The following is a 13,515-nucleotide window of genomic DNA, read 5'->3' as shown; positions in this document are numbered from 1 at the left end:
CCTTATGCACAAGTGTGAACTGTTCAAAGTGCATTTGATAATGAATTGACTGTCTGCTGTCATTTTTATTCAGCTGTTCAGTTATTTTACCTTTACAAATAATAATTTATCAGTAATTTATATAATCTGTTTTTCTATTTTATCTGCATGCTTATGATTTAACAATGATGTAATCACAATAATTTTAAAATAAGTTGTATAGTATCTCTATTTTTGTTCTAAAATAATAAAAATAAATAAAGAATTTGGTTTGCTACAGAAAATGTACCTGTTGTAAGATAACTAAAATTGTAGTTTTTAACCTGTCATTTCAAAGTGGGGAAAATTACTTTTCACATTCTATACTAGTACCAGTCACTGTTGCTACTTCTCCTAAGGAAATCAAATAAACATATAAGATGACATATAAACTAGTTGGACCTTGATGCTTTTGAGAAAGCACTCACTAGCTTACCTGGAAAATAAAACAACTTTTCTTTTCTTTTTTTTTAACACACCAGGCTTATTTTACTGAAAATCCCTTGTAGGATCTGATGACCAAAATAGGACCTTCTCAATGAACTCTGATTTTCATTCTGCGGGACTGAAAAGTGCAAATGCCAAAGCCTCTCCAAACTACTCTGTGCATGTGTGAAAGACACTTCTGCACACACAAGGCAGGAAGTTTGACCATTTTTCTACCCTGCCCTACAAACTTTGGGGCCCCCTGAAAGCTATTCCAGAGGGTCCACCAGCCTTTGGGTGGAGCCCTTCAGCTTGTATGGGAGCTGCCACTGGAACAGGGGAGAAGATAAGCCCCCCTTAGCACAAGCAGAAGCAACCTTGTGATACTTGGAATGCTGGCCAAGGTCTATAGAGGAAGTTAATCAGGTTTTGTATACATGTGGGAAGTGGGGCTTTTGAATTACTTTATGGTCATTCTAACAGTTTTAAATAAGCTGAAAACTGCATTAAAATCCAGAAAGTGCAGTTCATAAAGTCTGTGTTGTGTTTGGATGTTTTTGTATTATTTAAAATTAAGCATTATCTTACCTAGACAAGTGTGCTGTTATCAAAACATTTTAATAACTATTCCACTTGAAACAAAGAAAACCTTCACTTCTGCCTCTGCTTGTTCCTTATTTTGAATAGTGAAATGCTGATGGTGCTACTTGATGATCCAGCTTCTTTTCACCTATGTGACAGTGAACATCATAGTATCTTGTGCACAAATTCATTAGTTTGTCACACATTTGTGTAATTCTACTGAAGGGTGTACTAAATATTTAAATCACAGCATGAAACACTGACACATAAAGTACCCATTAGACCCCCCAGAAGAAAGCTGCATTTCAGGAATAGACAGCTGTCAAGTCACCAAGTGATCAGGCTCAAATGATTCCAGAAATAATTTAAATAGCCATGTCAGTTTTTTCAGGTTGCTTAAGTTGAATGCTTGCCCTTAACAATTCCCTTCTACCCCCCCCCCCAACTTCGTATTGTTTACACACACAGCTAAATTATATGGGAGTTGCAGAGTATGGGACCAAGAAAATAAAGCACAAAGAATATGCAGCTCATAACCTTGTATATTTAGACGTTAACTCTGCTTTGTCAAACTAAGTTATGTTTTCCATATAAAAATAATCTCCCACTTTACAGGAATTAAATTGTCTGACCTGACAATTCATTTAAATAATGCCCTCATCCAAAAATGTATCAAAACCACTCTGAGGCCCAATTCATAATACATTATCTCAGGAGTATGTATGCAGCCAAAAATAATGTCATTTGAGTTTTCATGCAGTTGCCAAGTTAAAGCGTAAATAAATAAATACCTATGTCAGTACAGCGGCAGATATTTTGTAATCTTCTCATATAGGAAAGTGTTATCACAAGCCCATGAAGCTTTGGCCACAGTAAACTGACTTAACAGCAACCATATTGCTGAAATAACATTTGAAATTAGTTTTAGAAGTATCTTACAATAGTGCAGTTGGAGTATAATATAGACAGATGAGTGCAGTCAGCTCAAAGTACAAAAATATGCTGTGAAAATTTCATTATGACAGGCTTGTCACTGACTAAAAAGCTATTTAAAAAATCCAAGGTGGATTTCTGAGAAACTGAGCACTGAACAATATTTGCAAGCCAGGTTCAATGGATACCCCAACAAGGATTCTAGGTGGATTTGACAATGTGTTAGACCTGTGAAGTTATGATAACTCCTAGGGCGAGAAAAAAAGGCTGCTTCCTTACAAGAAGCACCATATTGTCTATTCAGCTTCATTTACACAAGCTCAATTCTGAAGGCCCAGGTCTTTTAAATTAAAGGCTGGAAAATCCTTGCTCCTGGTATGGGCTGTGTTTGCAAGCTTCACACATGCATCCAGGCTTTCTCCATTGGAGCCCTTGGAAGCAGCTACCTGTGTGGTTTGCATACTCAGGAAAGGTTTTTAAATTATTTCCTTATCTCATTCATTGATTAGCTCATTCTTATAAGGAAGCTGATATTGCCACAGACAACTATAGAGAGATGTAAGCACAAATACAAACACAAGACATCAGCATCAAAACCATAGCTATTTTGCCCCTTTTAGTCAGCTAACAATTCCTCATTTATTAAAATGGAATCCCAATATTTATAGTTCTTGTTAGAAATAGAATATTGTCTAATAATGGCACAAGAGGCCAGTGTTTTGCAACAGATCACACATTTTCTATCTGCTCCGTAGCAATGTGTAGCATGTGCTTTTTAGAACGTGCTAAGCACTGAGATGTTACTGATAAACTGAAAACTTGACCTAGCACTGTCCAGTTTCTTAAACAGCTTTACTCTCAAGGTGTCACTTTTAAAAAAGAATTACAGTAGCTAACGTGATCTGTAACCGGTGCCAACAAGCTGTCTTCTGGGGTGGTTCTACCTATTTTTCATACTATTCACATTCTAACCTACATCAAAGAGCCGCTGACTGCTTAGTTAATTGCCTCACGGGTTATTTGGCCAATAAACTGCTATCCCCATTTCACAGGAATGCTCTAAATCATTAAATTGCAACATGGAATTTCCCCCAAATTATGATTGCATGGAAAGTAGAAATCAGTAGCTGGCACAGTAAAGGTCTTTCTCTAATAAAACATCTGATACTTAGAAACCTTTTGGATCCTTGTAACCAAGTAGGGAAAGCTGAACAAGTTCCACTAACTGCTTTTCCCCCAAGAGAATAAAGGGCCTGGTGGTAAACTTGTAGATTTTTCCCCAAGAAGGATAATATTGGTGCAGCTGATAATAGTGGTAGAATATTGATAAGAACGTGATACTTGTTGCTATTTGTGGGGAAGGCTATGTGGTTTTGTTTTAAGAGCAGTAAAGGGGTACTTCATATGCTGTCTTTATTAGGCTGTGGCTGGTGACAAGTTTTGAAAGGCACCTTAATTTTCCAGAGTAGTAGCCAACAAAGTCCCATTAGCACAAGGATTTCCATCTGCCCAGTGAGACTTGCTGTTCCCACAACACCCCCCAAATCTGCTCTATAGAGAACAGGTTGTGGGTGTGAGGAGAGGGGGAGAAAGTCTTGTTGCTCAGGCAGAGGTCCTTGTGCTATAGGACAACTTACTCTTTCCCAGATGGTGCGCTGTATCTAACTCTGACCTGTTCTTTAAGTTGGTAGATCTGAGCCAACTTCCTTTCAACAGAGACTGTTTGGGCTTTTTATAGAGACTAGGAAAACACTTTCCTTCACTGAAGTACCTTCTACAGTTGTCTTTGTCCAGTTGTATACATGTGTGTCATAAGAAAGTCTCTCACACGCTCACCTGCACCCCATTGCCAGCATGTGAGGGATGAATCCTACCCAGATGGTTACCTTCGCTTTCTATTTTTTCTGAGATAGTCTTAAGTACCAAAAAGCCATCAAGCTGAAAAAGGCAGAGCATGGTCTTCGTGTGAGGACATTTTTGTAGCAAATTTACTATGTAATGCAAAGCTTAACCGAATGTTGTAGTAAAAATCCTAGAGCAAACTGTTGCTCCGAGGCTACCTAGGAAACAAGCCTGCATGGGATGGTAATGGCAGTTAATTCAATACAGTGGTACCTCGGGTTACATACGCTTCAGGTTACAGACTCCGCTAACCCAGAAATAGTACCTCGGGTTAAGAACTTTGCTTCAGGATAAGAACAGAAATCGTGCTCCGGCAGCAGCGGGAGACCTCATTAGCTAAAGTGGTGCTTCAGGTTAAGAACAGTTTCAGGTTAAGAACAGACCTCCGGAATGAATTAAGTACTTAACCCGAGGTACCACTGTACAATAGTGAAGTGGCACAGGTGAGGCTGCGTTGCTCTCTTGGCTTCCCAATGCCAGTTGCTGAGAGAGGCAGGACAGCAGTGAGCCTACAGCATACCAAGCTCCCCATTCCCTTGCCCCTCCTCTCTTGGTAATTGGCAGTGATGTGCAGCACTGGGAAGCCAGGAGAGCAATGCAGCCCCACCCACACCCCTGGCCACAGCTGATTCAGCTGCTGCTATTATTTAGTACTGAAAGTACAGAGGAAAGCTGTAGTAAAATTTATGCAGGCAACTGAGTTGTTGGAGGAAGATGCTCACAAAAGTGAATTGCTAAGCCCAGGGGTTGCTTTCTTTCTCCCGAGTCTTTGACTCAACAGCTTGCATTGGTTGTAATGGCATCTTTGTAAAAAAGAAGTGGTTAATTCATTGGGCTTGTTCTAGGCATGTAAATGGATAAAAAACATTTTTCTCTATGCACATTCATATGGGGGGGGGGAGAGGAAACATCAGGCAGTTTTCTGTGGATTCCATAAATGACTTTTGCGCCTTTTGATTTGAATTTCATAGTATAAAATAACTTATATTAAAGAGCATTACATATAAACAATGTTATGAAAAAGCACTGTAATTCTCTGTTGTTCTTTCCCCCCAGAAATGCCTCCAAAACTTAAGAAAAAAGGACATTCTGGACGAGAACAGAAGAAGGTACATTGTTGTATAGGGGAAGATACTTTAATGTTTCTCTGCTTGACATTATGTTAATTTATCACAAAGAAGCCCACTCCACGTCCAAGAGAATGGGCAAAGCTTTGCTCATCTCAGCTCCCTAGACCTGTCTCACATAGGAAGGCAATGCAGGATATGGAATCCTGCAATACAGAATATGGAGCCAGTAAGATTCATTCATCTAGGCCCCTAGCATTAATCAAGGTTTGGAGTTTGTGAAAGATAGGGTCCAGAATGGACAAGGAATTATCATTGGGTCCAGCTCTCAGGTTTCCTCAGAGGCTTAATGTTTTTTTCCAGTTGAAGAAGTGTTTGATTATTGAGGAAGTGCAGCTCAAACAAGAGAGGCTGTTATAAAAGATTTTAAAATTGCCTTTTGAAGAATTTTTTACTGAAATTCTTAGTATTTCAGTTAGTTCCGTTACATAAGTACAGTTTGGGAGCAAGAAGCTAAGTATTGAACTTACTTTGCTCTTTGCGCAGTGCTATCTTTCCTGGCAGAATACTTTTATAAATTTGCTGTTTGCTGAAGCTAGCATTGAGTATGGGGCTGGGGCAACACTAAACTTCAAAAAAATACAGTGGGTTTTGTTTTTTTCTAAAACAGTACTTTATTTGGTTGCATATTTTTCTTCCTAAGGCTCGGTAGTCTGCTATACTCTTATTAAGGTACACACTTCGCACAAGTGCATGTACGAAGTTTCAGCAACCAGTTTTTGTAAATGCAAGCAACTTCTGGAGAAGATGTTTTTATGTGGAGAATTGTCATGGGAAAGCTAACACATTTCCCACAGTTTTTCCACTGCAGCTCCCCTTCTCCACGCTGTTTTTCTCCATCCTAGCGATTCAGTTGAGTGAATGCTGGGAAGGAGAAACTAGGGACAGGGCAGTCTAACGAAAGGGGTAGTACTCCCTCCCCGTTGTTTCCAATGCAGAAAACTTGATTGTATACTCTGTTTCTTTCCTTGCAGCATCACCATCACCACCATCAGCAAACGCAGCAGCAGCAGCAACAGCAACAGCCACAGTTGCAACCACAGCAGCTGCCCCCACCACCTCCTTCAGTCCCTCAACAAGCAGCCCCTCCAGTCAAATCTTCTCCTCCAGCTTTTGTTCCAGTGCAGATCCCAGTTATGGAGCATCCGCTCCCAGGGAATATGTTTGACACTATTTCACATTTCACTCAACCGATTATACACCTTCCTCAGCCAGAAATGCCGCCCCATCTCCCTCCGCAGCCTGAGCACAGCACTCCTCCTCACTTGAATCAGCATACAGTAGTTTCTCCTCCAGGTGAGTGCTGTTTCTTGGATGTATAACAATGTGCACTGTAGTTTATTAAGTTCCTCATAGGACATTGTGGACATTTGAGCAATATTGCAGCCCAAGGGAGTACAAATCAAGGGGAAGTTTCTCTTGAAATCAGAGGGCTATTTTAGACATAACATTCCTAGTTTGCTAAACCATGGGGCTGTATCCAGTGAAATCATTCAGTACGTTTCCAAGCACAATTCAAAGTGTTGGTGCTGACCTTTAAAGCCCTAAATGGCCTTGGCCCAGAATACCTGAAGGAGCGTCTCCACCTGCGTTGTTCAGCCCGGACACTGGGGTCCAACTCCAAGGGCCTTCTCGGTAGTGGCGCCCGCCCTGTGAAATGCCCTCCCTTCAGATGTCGAGATAAATAATTACACAAATTTTAGAAGACATCTGAAGGCATCCCTGTATTGGGAGGCTTTAGCACTTGATGTTTTATGTTTTTAGATACCGTATTTTTTGCACCGTCCCATAAGGCGCACCTAGTTTTTTGGGGGGGAAATAAAGGGGAAAAAATTATTTCCCCCCCCCCCAGGCGCGGGGCTGGGGCGGGGGAGGCCCGCCCGAGCTTCCCCCGACCCCAGCCCCCAAACAGGCAGCTCTCTGCAAGCCGTGGGAGCCCAGCGCTGGCTCCCGCTGCTTGCTGAGAGGTCCGCGAAGCCTGGACACGCTGAGCTCAGCGCGCACAGGCTTCAGCATGCAGGCAACTCTCTGCAAGCAGCGGGAGCGCTCCTGCTGCTTGCGGAGAGGTCCGCGAAGCCTGGACGCGCTGATCTCAGCACGCGCAGGCTTCAGCATGCAGGCAACTCTCCGCAAAAAGCGGGAGCGCTCCCGCTGCTTGCAGAGAGGTCCGCGAAGCCTGGACACGCTGAGCTCAGCGCGCGCAGGCTTCAGCATGCAGGCAACTCTCCGCAAGCAGTGGGAGCGTTCCCGTTGCTTGTGGAGAGGTCCGCGAAGCCTGGAGAGCGAGAGGGGTTGGTGTGCACCGACCCCTCTCGCTCTCCAGGCTTCACAGAAAGCCTGCATTCGCCCCATAGGACGCACACACATTTCCCCTTCATTTTTGGAGGGGAAAAATTGTGTCCTATAGGGCGAAAAATACGGTATGCTGTAAGCCACCCAGAGTGTGTGTGATCAGTGTGTGAAAGGGAGGAGGCATGGGATGGGGAATATCGTTCAGTTCCAGTTCTTGTTCCCAGCTTGCTAAACTGTGGTTTAGAAAGACTTGAACATTGTATCAACACCGGGCCATAGTTGAAGGGTCAGGATTTTGAGTTTAGAGAGCTGGTTTTCTATGCCATAATGGGCAGGATCCTTTCTCAGTTGATCTCTTTTACACAGAAAAAGTTGTGTGGGTCTTTTGTGTGTGGTGGTGGTAAAAAAAAAGGTGATCTTCCATCTGAAACCTGTAGTAGTACAATCCATTCTACTGTATCAAGAGCTCAACAACCTTATTCCTATTCAGCTGCATGCATAGACCTGACCTTAATCTGTGAGAATAATACAACTGTTTTCCGTGTCACAGTGTTGATGTAATGTCTTCCTGCTTTCTCTTCCACAGCTTTGCACAATGCTCTGCCTCAGCAACCCTCAAGACCTAGTAATAGAGCTGCAGCACTCCCCCCTAAACCTGCTCGGCCTCCCGCAGTGTCACCAGCTCTTAACCAGCAACCCATGCTTCCGCAGCCCCCACTTCCCCAGCCTCCCCAGGAGCTTTTAGAGGATGAAGAACCTCCTGCTCCTCACCACAACCTGCTGAGTAGTAGCCAGATGCAGCTGTACATTCAGCAGCTGCAGAAAGTGCAGCCACAGACTTCTCTCCTCCCTTCAGTGAAGGTCCAGTCGCAACCTCCGCCATCCCTGCAACCTCCCCCTCATGCTCCAGTGCAACAGATGCAGCATCAGCCACAGCAGAGGCCAGTACATATGCAACCAATGCAGTTCCCTCCCCATATCCCTCAGCCTCAGCCACCTCCGCAACAGCACCTACTCCCACAGCAGCAACAGCTGCCGCCGCCACAGCCGTCAAAACCCCAGCAAGTCATCCAACACCACCCATCGCCGCGACATCACAAGCCAGATCCCTATTCAGCTGGTGAGTAATCTAACGTGAATATAATAAACACTTGAAACGTACCGGGGTGGGGGGGCGTGAATTGCTTTGCTTCCAAAATCTTCCACGCTTTACTGATGTTATTTATGATAAAATCAATGGAGGCTATCACACTACTTAAAAGTCATGAATTGAAGAGAACACAAGGAAGGAAAAGGGGGTTTTCTAACTGGAATTATTGTGGGTTTTTAAATCAAATTCATCTCCAATATATTTTTGTTTGACAACGTTATACTATTGTATCCATTTAGTAAAGACAGTTTCACTTTGACAAAACATTGACTCTTCAGTAGCCAACAGTTTTTCCTTTGCATCTGTACTCTGTTCAATTAGTGCCATGCATAGTGTTTCTTTTCAGAATGTCCCTTGCTCATTTAATACCTCCCCTAGACTTCAGTTGCCCTTGCTTAAAAGACAATAATACTATAAGGTGAAGCAATCCATTGTCTCAGATTATCTGAGCTATTAGGTAAAATGCATTTGACTAAGGTTTTCTGTTTCTGGATTCAAAAATCCCATGTGTCCTGCTGCATCATTCTGTATTCATATCTCATACATACAATACCATGTTATGATCAGTGTTAGAAACTAAGATATGAAAGCTAGAAGCTAAATGGCACCTTAAACCTAGGTTATGGCGCAACAACAGAATGTCTAGGCGCACTTTTTTATAACAAGAATACAAAGATGAAAATGAATGAACTTCAGCTAAAATATTATGTTCATTTTTCACATGGCCTAGTTCCTTCCCCTGCCCACCCCCCTAATATTCTTAAGAGGGTCTCTTCTCCAGTCTTCTGAGAGTAGCTGGAAGTGGGGAGGCAGAAAAAGGTCCTCCTTTCCTTCCATTCTGCTGTTTTAATCTGAAATCTTAGGTGCAGTACTGTGCCCAGAGCTCATAAACTGCTCAAACTGCTCACGCCAATGAAATTCCCTGTTACAAAATATGCCTAGCCTATAACAATGGGAGTATCGAACAGTGGTTAAGATATCTCAAAAGGATTAATACAGTGTAAATGGTGCCCCATCTGTAATTAACCGAAAGAGTCTGCTGCTGAATGGTGACAACTTGGGGAAAATATAGCACTTTAAGCATTGTTCCTGCAGGCACTGTAGGAGCAAAAGTTAAGGTGCTATAACGTGCTCACTGTAGGACAGAAGAGCCAAAAAATGTTTTCACAGTCATAGTGCTGGATTTCTTAATAGGTCATGAGGCATAGTGAGGTGTTTTGTCTGGGTCTTCACTTCTTCCTCTTCATAGCTAACATTCATTGAGCACTTATGTGCTGTATATAATATTAACTCTTCCTGAGGAGCTTGCAGTGTACAATAAACAGACAAAACTGAGATGGAAGAAGGGTAAAAGTCAAGTATTAACTCATTTGTAGTTTGGATGGGAAAGGACAGAGTCACATAGTGATGGAGGACTAGGTAAGTGAAGTCTGGGTGGCTTTGCAAAGGCTTTGCTAAAATAAAATAGTTTTGAACAGGGGTCGGCAACGTTTTTTGAGGCCAGGCTGGTCCACTCCCTGGCAGACCTCTCCGTGGGCCAGGGCATGCGCACCCGGGCGTGCACTCAAGCTATTTCCAGTGCTCCTCTGTCCCGGAGGTGCACCAGAAATAGCGTGTATGCACGCGTACGGGCGCTCCTCCGGGTGAGGACACACTATTTCTGGCGCACTTCTGGGACGGAGGAGCATCTGTGTGCACGCACACACGCATTTTTCGGCACTTTTCTGGAAGTCGGTCTCCAAGGCAAAAAAAATGGTGCCGCGGGGGGGAGGGGAGCACGGAATCCCCACGCTGATCCACGGAACGGCTGTGGGCTGGTTCCAGGAAGCTCATGGTCCGGAACCTCCCCATGGGCCTTAGGTTGCCGACCTCTGGTCTTGAAGAACAATTGAAAGGCATCAAGGAAGGTAATTTAATTGATTGGCAGATACTGATCAAGGCATAGGTAGCCTGCAGAAGTCACTGACAGGAACTGGGGGGGGGGGGGAAGAGAGTGGAGATAGGGAACTTTAAAAGTGAAAAAATAGCATTTTGAAGCTTTTGTGAAACACATTCAGAATCCACATATATAAGTTATGGCTAGACCACATAATGGTGCAGACAATGAAAGATCAACCTCTAGTTTGCACATTGCTTCATTGAGCTTATTCCTGCAAGTATGCAGCAAGACACACCCATTCTCCATTCATTGATGAGCATATGATAATCTGAACAAATAGCTAATAATTTAGTAAAGGTGTTCCCCAACCCCAGTTGTAACACGTTCTGGTCAGAACTTCTACTGCAGATCATTGGCCCATTATCTCAGAACTTTCGGTTAATGGCTCTGACTGAACTGTGATAAGAAGCTGACGGACTGGTGCTGAATTGTTACAGGTCATTTGAGAGAAGCACCTTCTCCTCTCATGATGCATTCCCCACAGATGCCACAGTTCCAGGGGCTGCAACATCAGTCTCCACCGCAACCAAATGTCCAGCCAAAAAAACAGGTAAAGACATAGTGTGAATGTAAAGGACTTTCCAGAATTCAGTTTGCACATGAACCTTGAAAACGTTATCAAGGTGAGAAAACAGGTATTTGCCAAACACTTGTAGTGCAAGATGGGGTGGGCTTACACAGGGAAAGCTACGTTAGGAAATTGTGATTGACATGCGTTTGTCCTGCTGTGACAGGAACTGAGAGCCGCATCTGTGGTTCAGTCACAGCCTATGGTAAAAGAAGAAAAGATGCAATCCCCAGTCATCCGAAATGAGACTTTCAGCCCAGCCTTGCGGCAGGATCCTCCCAAACACCCAGAGAGCATAAAGCCACCTACACATATCCAACAACGTGAGTGACAATTGAAATCTGTTTATCTAGTGTGATGTTTCATTGTAGATTTGTCCACATAAAAGAGGAAAGGCTAAATTTCTCATATTGATCCATGATCAATCCTTCTATAGTGCCAACCAACAGGAACAGGTTTTTACAGTGATTATTGTTGTTTCAGGAACAGAGATGAAGCCAGTGGACAGTGGGCGGCCTGTTATAAGACCCCCAGAGCAAAATCCACCACCTGGAGTCCAGGACAAAGAGAGACTGAAGCAGGAACCAAAAACACCAGTTGCCCCTAAAAAGGTAACAGTCCCATTATCAGCAAGTGTCTCTAAAAGTGAATCAAGACTATTATAACTATCCTTGGAAAATGTGATTTTAGCGATCTGGGCTGAATTGCTGACACTCCTGCTAGGCATTGTTTCTTAGTGGAACAGAGAATTATAGTTATAAGCTGTAATGTACTTCTTCTTTTTCCTCCTCAGGATTTGAAATTAAAGAATATGGGCTCCTGGGCAAGCTTAGTGCAGAAGCACCCCACTGCACCATCCTCTACAGTGAAATCCAGCAGCGACAGCTTTGAGCACTTCAAGAGGGCAGCCCGGGAAAAGGAGGAGCGTGAGAAGGCTTTGAAGGCTCAGGCAGAACAAGCAGAAAAGGAGAAGGAGCGGCAGAGACGGGAGCAAGAGAGAATGAGGTGAGAGGAGCCTGTACTGCTAATCCATTCACCTGCAAGTAAGGAGCAAGCACATGCTTCATTGTGTTCATATAATTTTATGATCATGGGTGCTGTAATTTGGCATAGGTGTGCTAGGACTTGTTTTTGCTATGCCAACCTGCTGTTAGGTAGGTTGAAGTCAAGCTATAGCAGAAATCCTATACCCCCATTGTTTTGTATTTTCACGGTTAACAAGCTGTCGAGCAGTGCCTTCAAATCAGCATGTTATTCCTGGACACTGTTAGTACCTTCCAAGATGCTAAGGAAAAGATGCAAAGAGTAGCCTATGGTTTTAATGGTACTTTTGGTCTTGGGCAGGAGTCGTGAAGAGGAGGATACTCTGGAGCAAGCTCGTCGAGTTCATGAAGAAGTCCGACGGCGCCAGGAGCAGCCACCACAGCATCATCAACCACCACCACCACCACAGCAGCAACAACAGCAACAGCAGCAGCAAGTGTCAGCAGCAGCCTCTGCTCCCCAAGCACAGAGCTCTCAGCCGCAGGCTTCTCAGTCCATGCTGGACCAACAGAGAGAGATGCTCAGAAAACGAGAGCAGGAACGAAGGCGCAGGGAGGCAGTAAGTGAGGGAGAAAGGGATTATTGGGGTTTGAATAAGGAGCTATTTCGACAACAAGCTAAACAACAGAGGCTCACTTTGCTGGTATAATTTTTAATTTGCTCACTACGTGCCAGAGATCCTCAGTCTTTTTCACAGGATTCTCACGTTAAGCCTACAATCCTGTGTACATGTACCTATGTGTTAAGTCCCACTGAGTTGTGGAACTTCTGAGTAAAGTAAACATGTTTAGGGTTGTGACTGTAAATCAGTAATTAAATTATGAAACAGAAAATGTTTGGATCCTAAAAAAGATTGAAGAAAGGAAATATTATTTCCTTTAGGCAAAGAAAACATTTGTGAAACAGAATGCATAGCCCGGGGGGGGGGTCCCCTCCTAGAAATAGTTAAGTTCCATATTCATTGACAAAGCTCTCAGATTTCCCTCTCTCTAAATTTCTACATTTTTCTTTTCTCTGTTTCTTACTGACCTTTTTAATATACCCTTTTCATGGAAGTTCCCAGAGTCTGCATTCTACAAGTGTACAGATACTGTCCACACATGGTCATTGCTCCATATGCACATAATGCTAAATCATGGTTTTTAGTAATGGCTTCAACAAATGCTGAGTTATCTCACAGACGAAAAAACAAGACATGTCTTGTTTCTTGAAAGCTTGGTTTATTTTCTAAACGCCACTCTTGCCTTCTGCCTTTGTAGCTTGATGAGCATCTGGAGTGCAGTGGCCTAACAAACCAGAGCTAAGCAGGGTTGTTGGGTTTGGACATAACCCCTATCTGTAGTTAAAACAAGACATGTTCATAAGCCAACAACAACTTATGGTTTCACACTGTGGGTGGCATTAGGTTTTTCTCAAAGTAGACCCATTGAAATTAATAGGCCTAATTTAGCCATGTTAATTAATTTTAGTGAGTCTACTCAGAGTAAAACCTAGTTGAGTACCACCTTGTGGTTTGGGTTTGTATATTCAAGCT

General features: G+C 43.2%; 2 protein-coding genes across 26 annotated transcripts in view; one reads left to right on the top strand and one right to left on the bottom strand.

The window, feature by feature from the left end:
* The window catches only part of LOC310755273 (uncharacterized protein), a 37,936-nt gene that overhangs the window by 11,245 nt on the left and 13,176 nt on the right, over positions 1 to 13,515 (bottom strand). For 3 of the 19 annotated variants that reach the window (XR_014544247.1, XR_014544248.1, XR_014544252.1), the window contains one exon: positions 1,033 to 1,174. The exons of the other annotated variants lie outside the window; for them this stretch is intronic. The gene's annotated coding sequence lies outside the window, so the exon portion shown is untranslated. The remainder of the gene's footprint in view (positions 1 to 1,032; positions 1,175 to 13,515) is intronic. 19 annotated transcript variants of the gene reach the window in all.
* Positions 1 to 13,515, top strand: part of BRD4 (bromodomain containing 4) — a 75,479-nt gene that overhangs the window by 56,494 nt on the left and 5,470 nt on the right. For all 7 annotated transcript variants that reach the window (XM_083597669.1, XM_083597665.1, XM_083597671.1 and 4 more), the window contains exons 13-20: positions 4,918 to 4,970; positions 5,963 to 6,284; positions 7,867 to 8,400; positions 10,807 to 10,919; positions 11,104 to 11,260; positions 11,421 to 11,548; positions 11,731 to 11,942; positions 12,282 to 12,540. In XM_083597669.1, the coding sequence (XP_083453795.1) occupies positions 4,918 to 4,970; positions 5,963 to 6,284; positions 7,867 to 8,400; positions 10,807 to 10,919; positions 11,104 to 11,260; positions 11,421 to 11,548; positions 11,731 to 11,942; positions 12,282 to 12,540 (1,778 nt within the window). The remainder of the gene's footprint in view (positions 1 to 4,917; positions 4,971 to 5,962; positions 6,285 to 7,866; positions 8,401 to 10,806; positions 10,920 to 11,103; positions 11,261 to 11,420; positions 11,549 to 11,730; positions 11,943 to 12,281; positions 12,541 to 13,515) is intronic.

This window comes from Podarcis filfolensis (genome assembly GCF_964270895.1).
Source record: "Podarcis filfolensis genome assembly, chromosome: 2".
Taxonomy (NCBI): domain Eukaryota; kingdom Metazoa; phylum Chordata; class Lepidosauria; order Squamata; family Lacertidae; genus Podarcis; species Podarcis filfolensis.
This window is presented reverse-complemented; position numbering and strand designations above follow the sequence as displayed.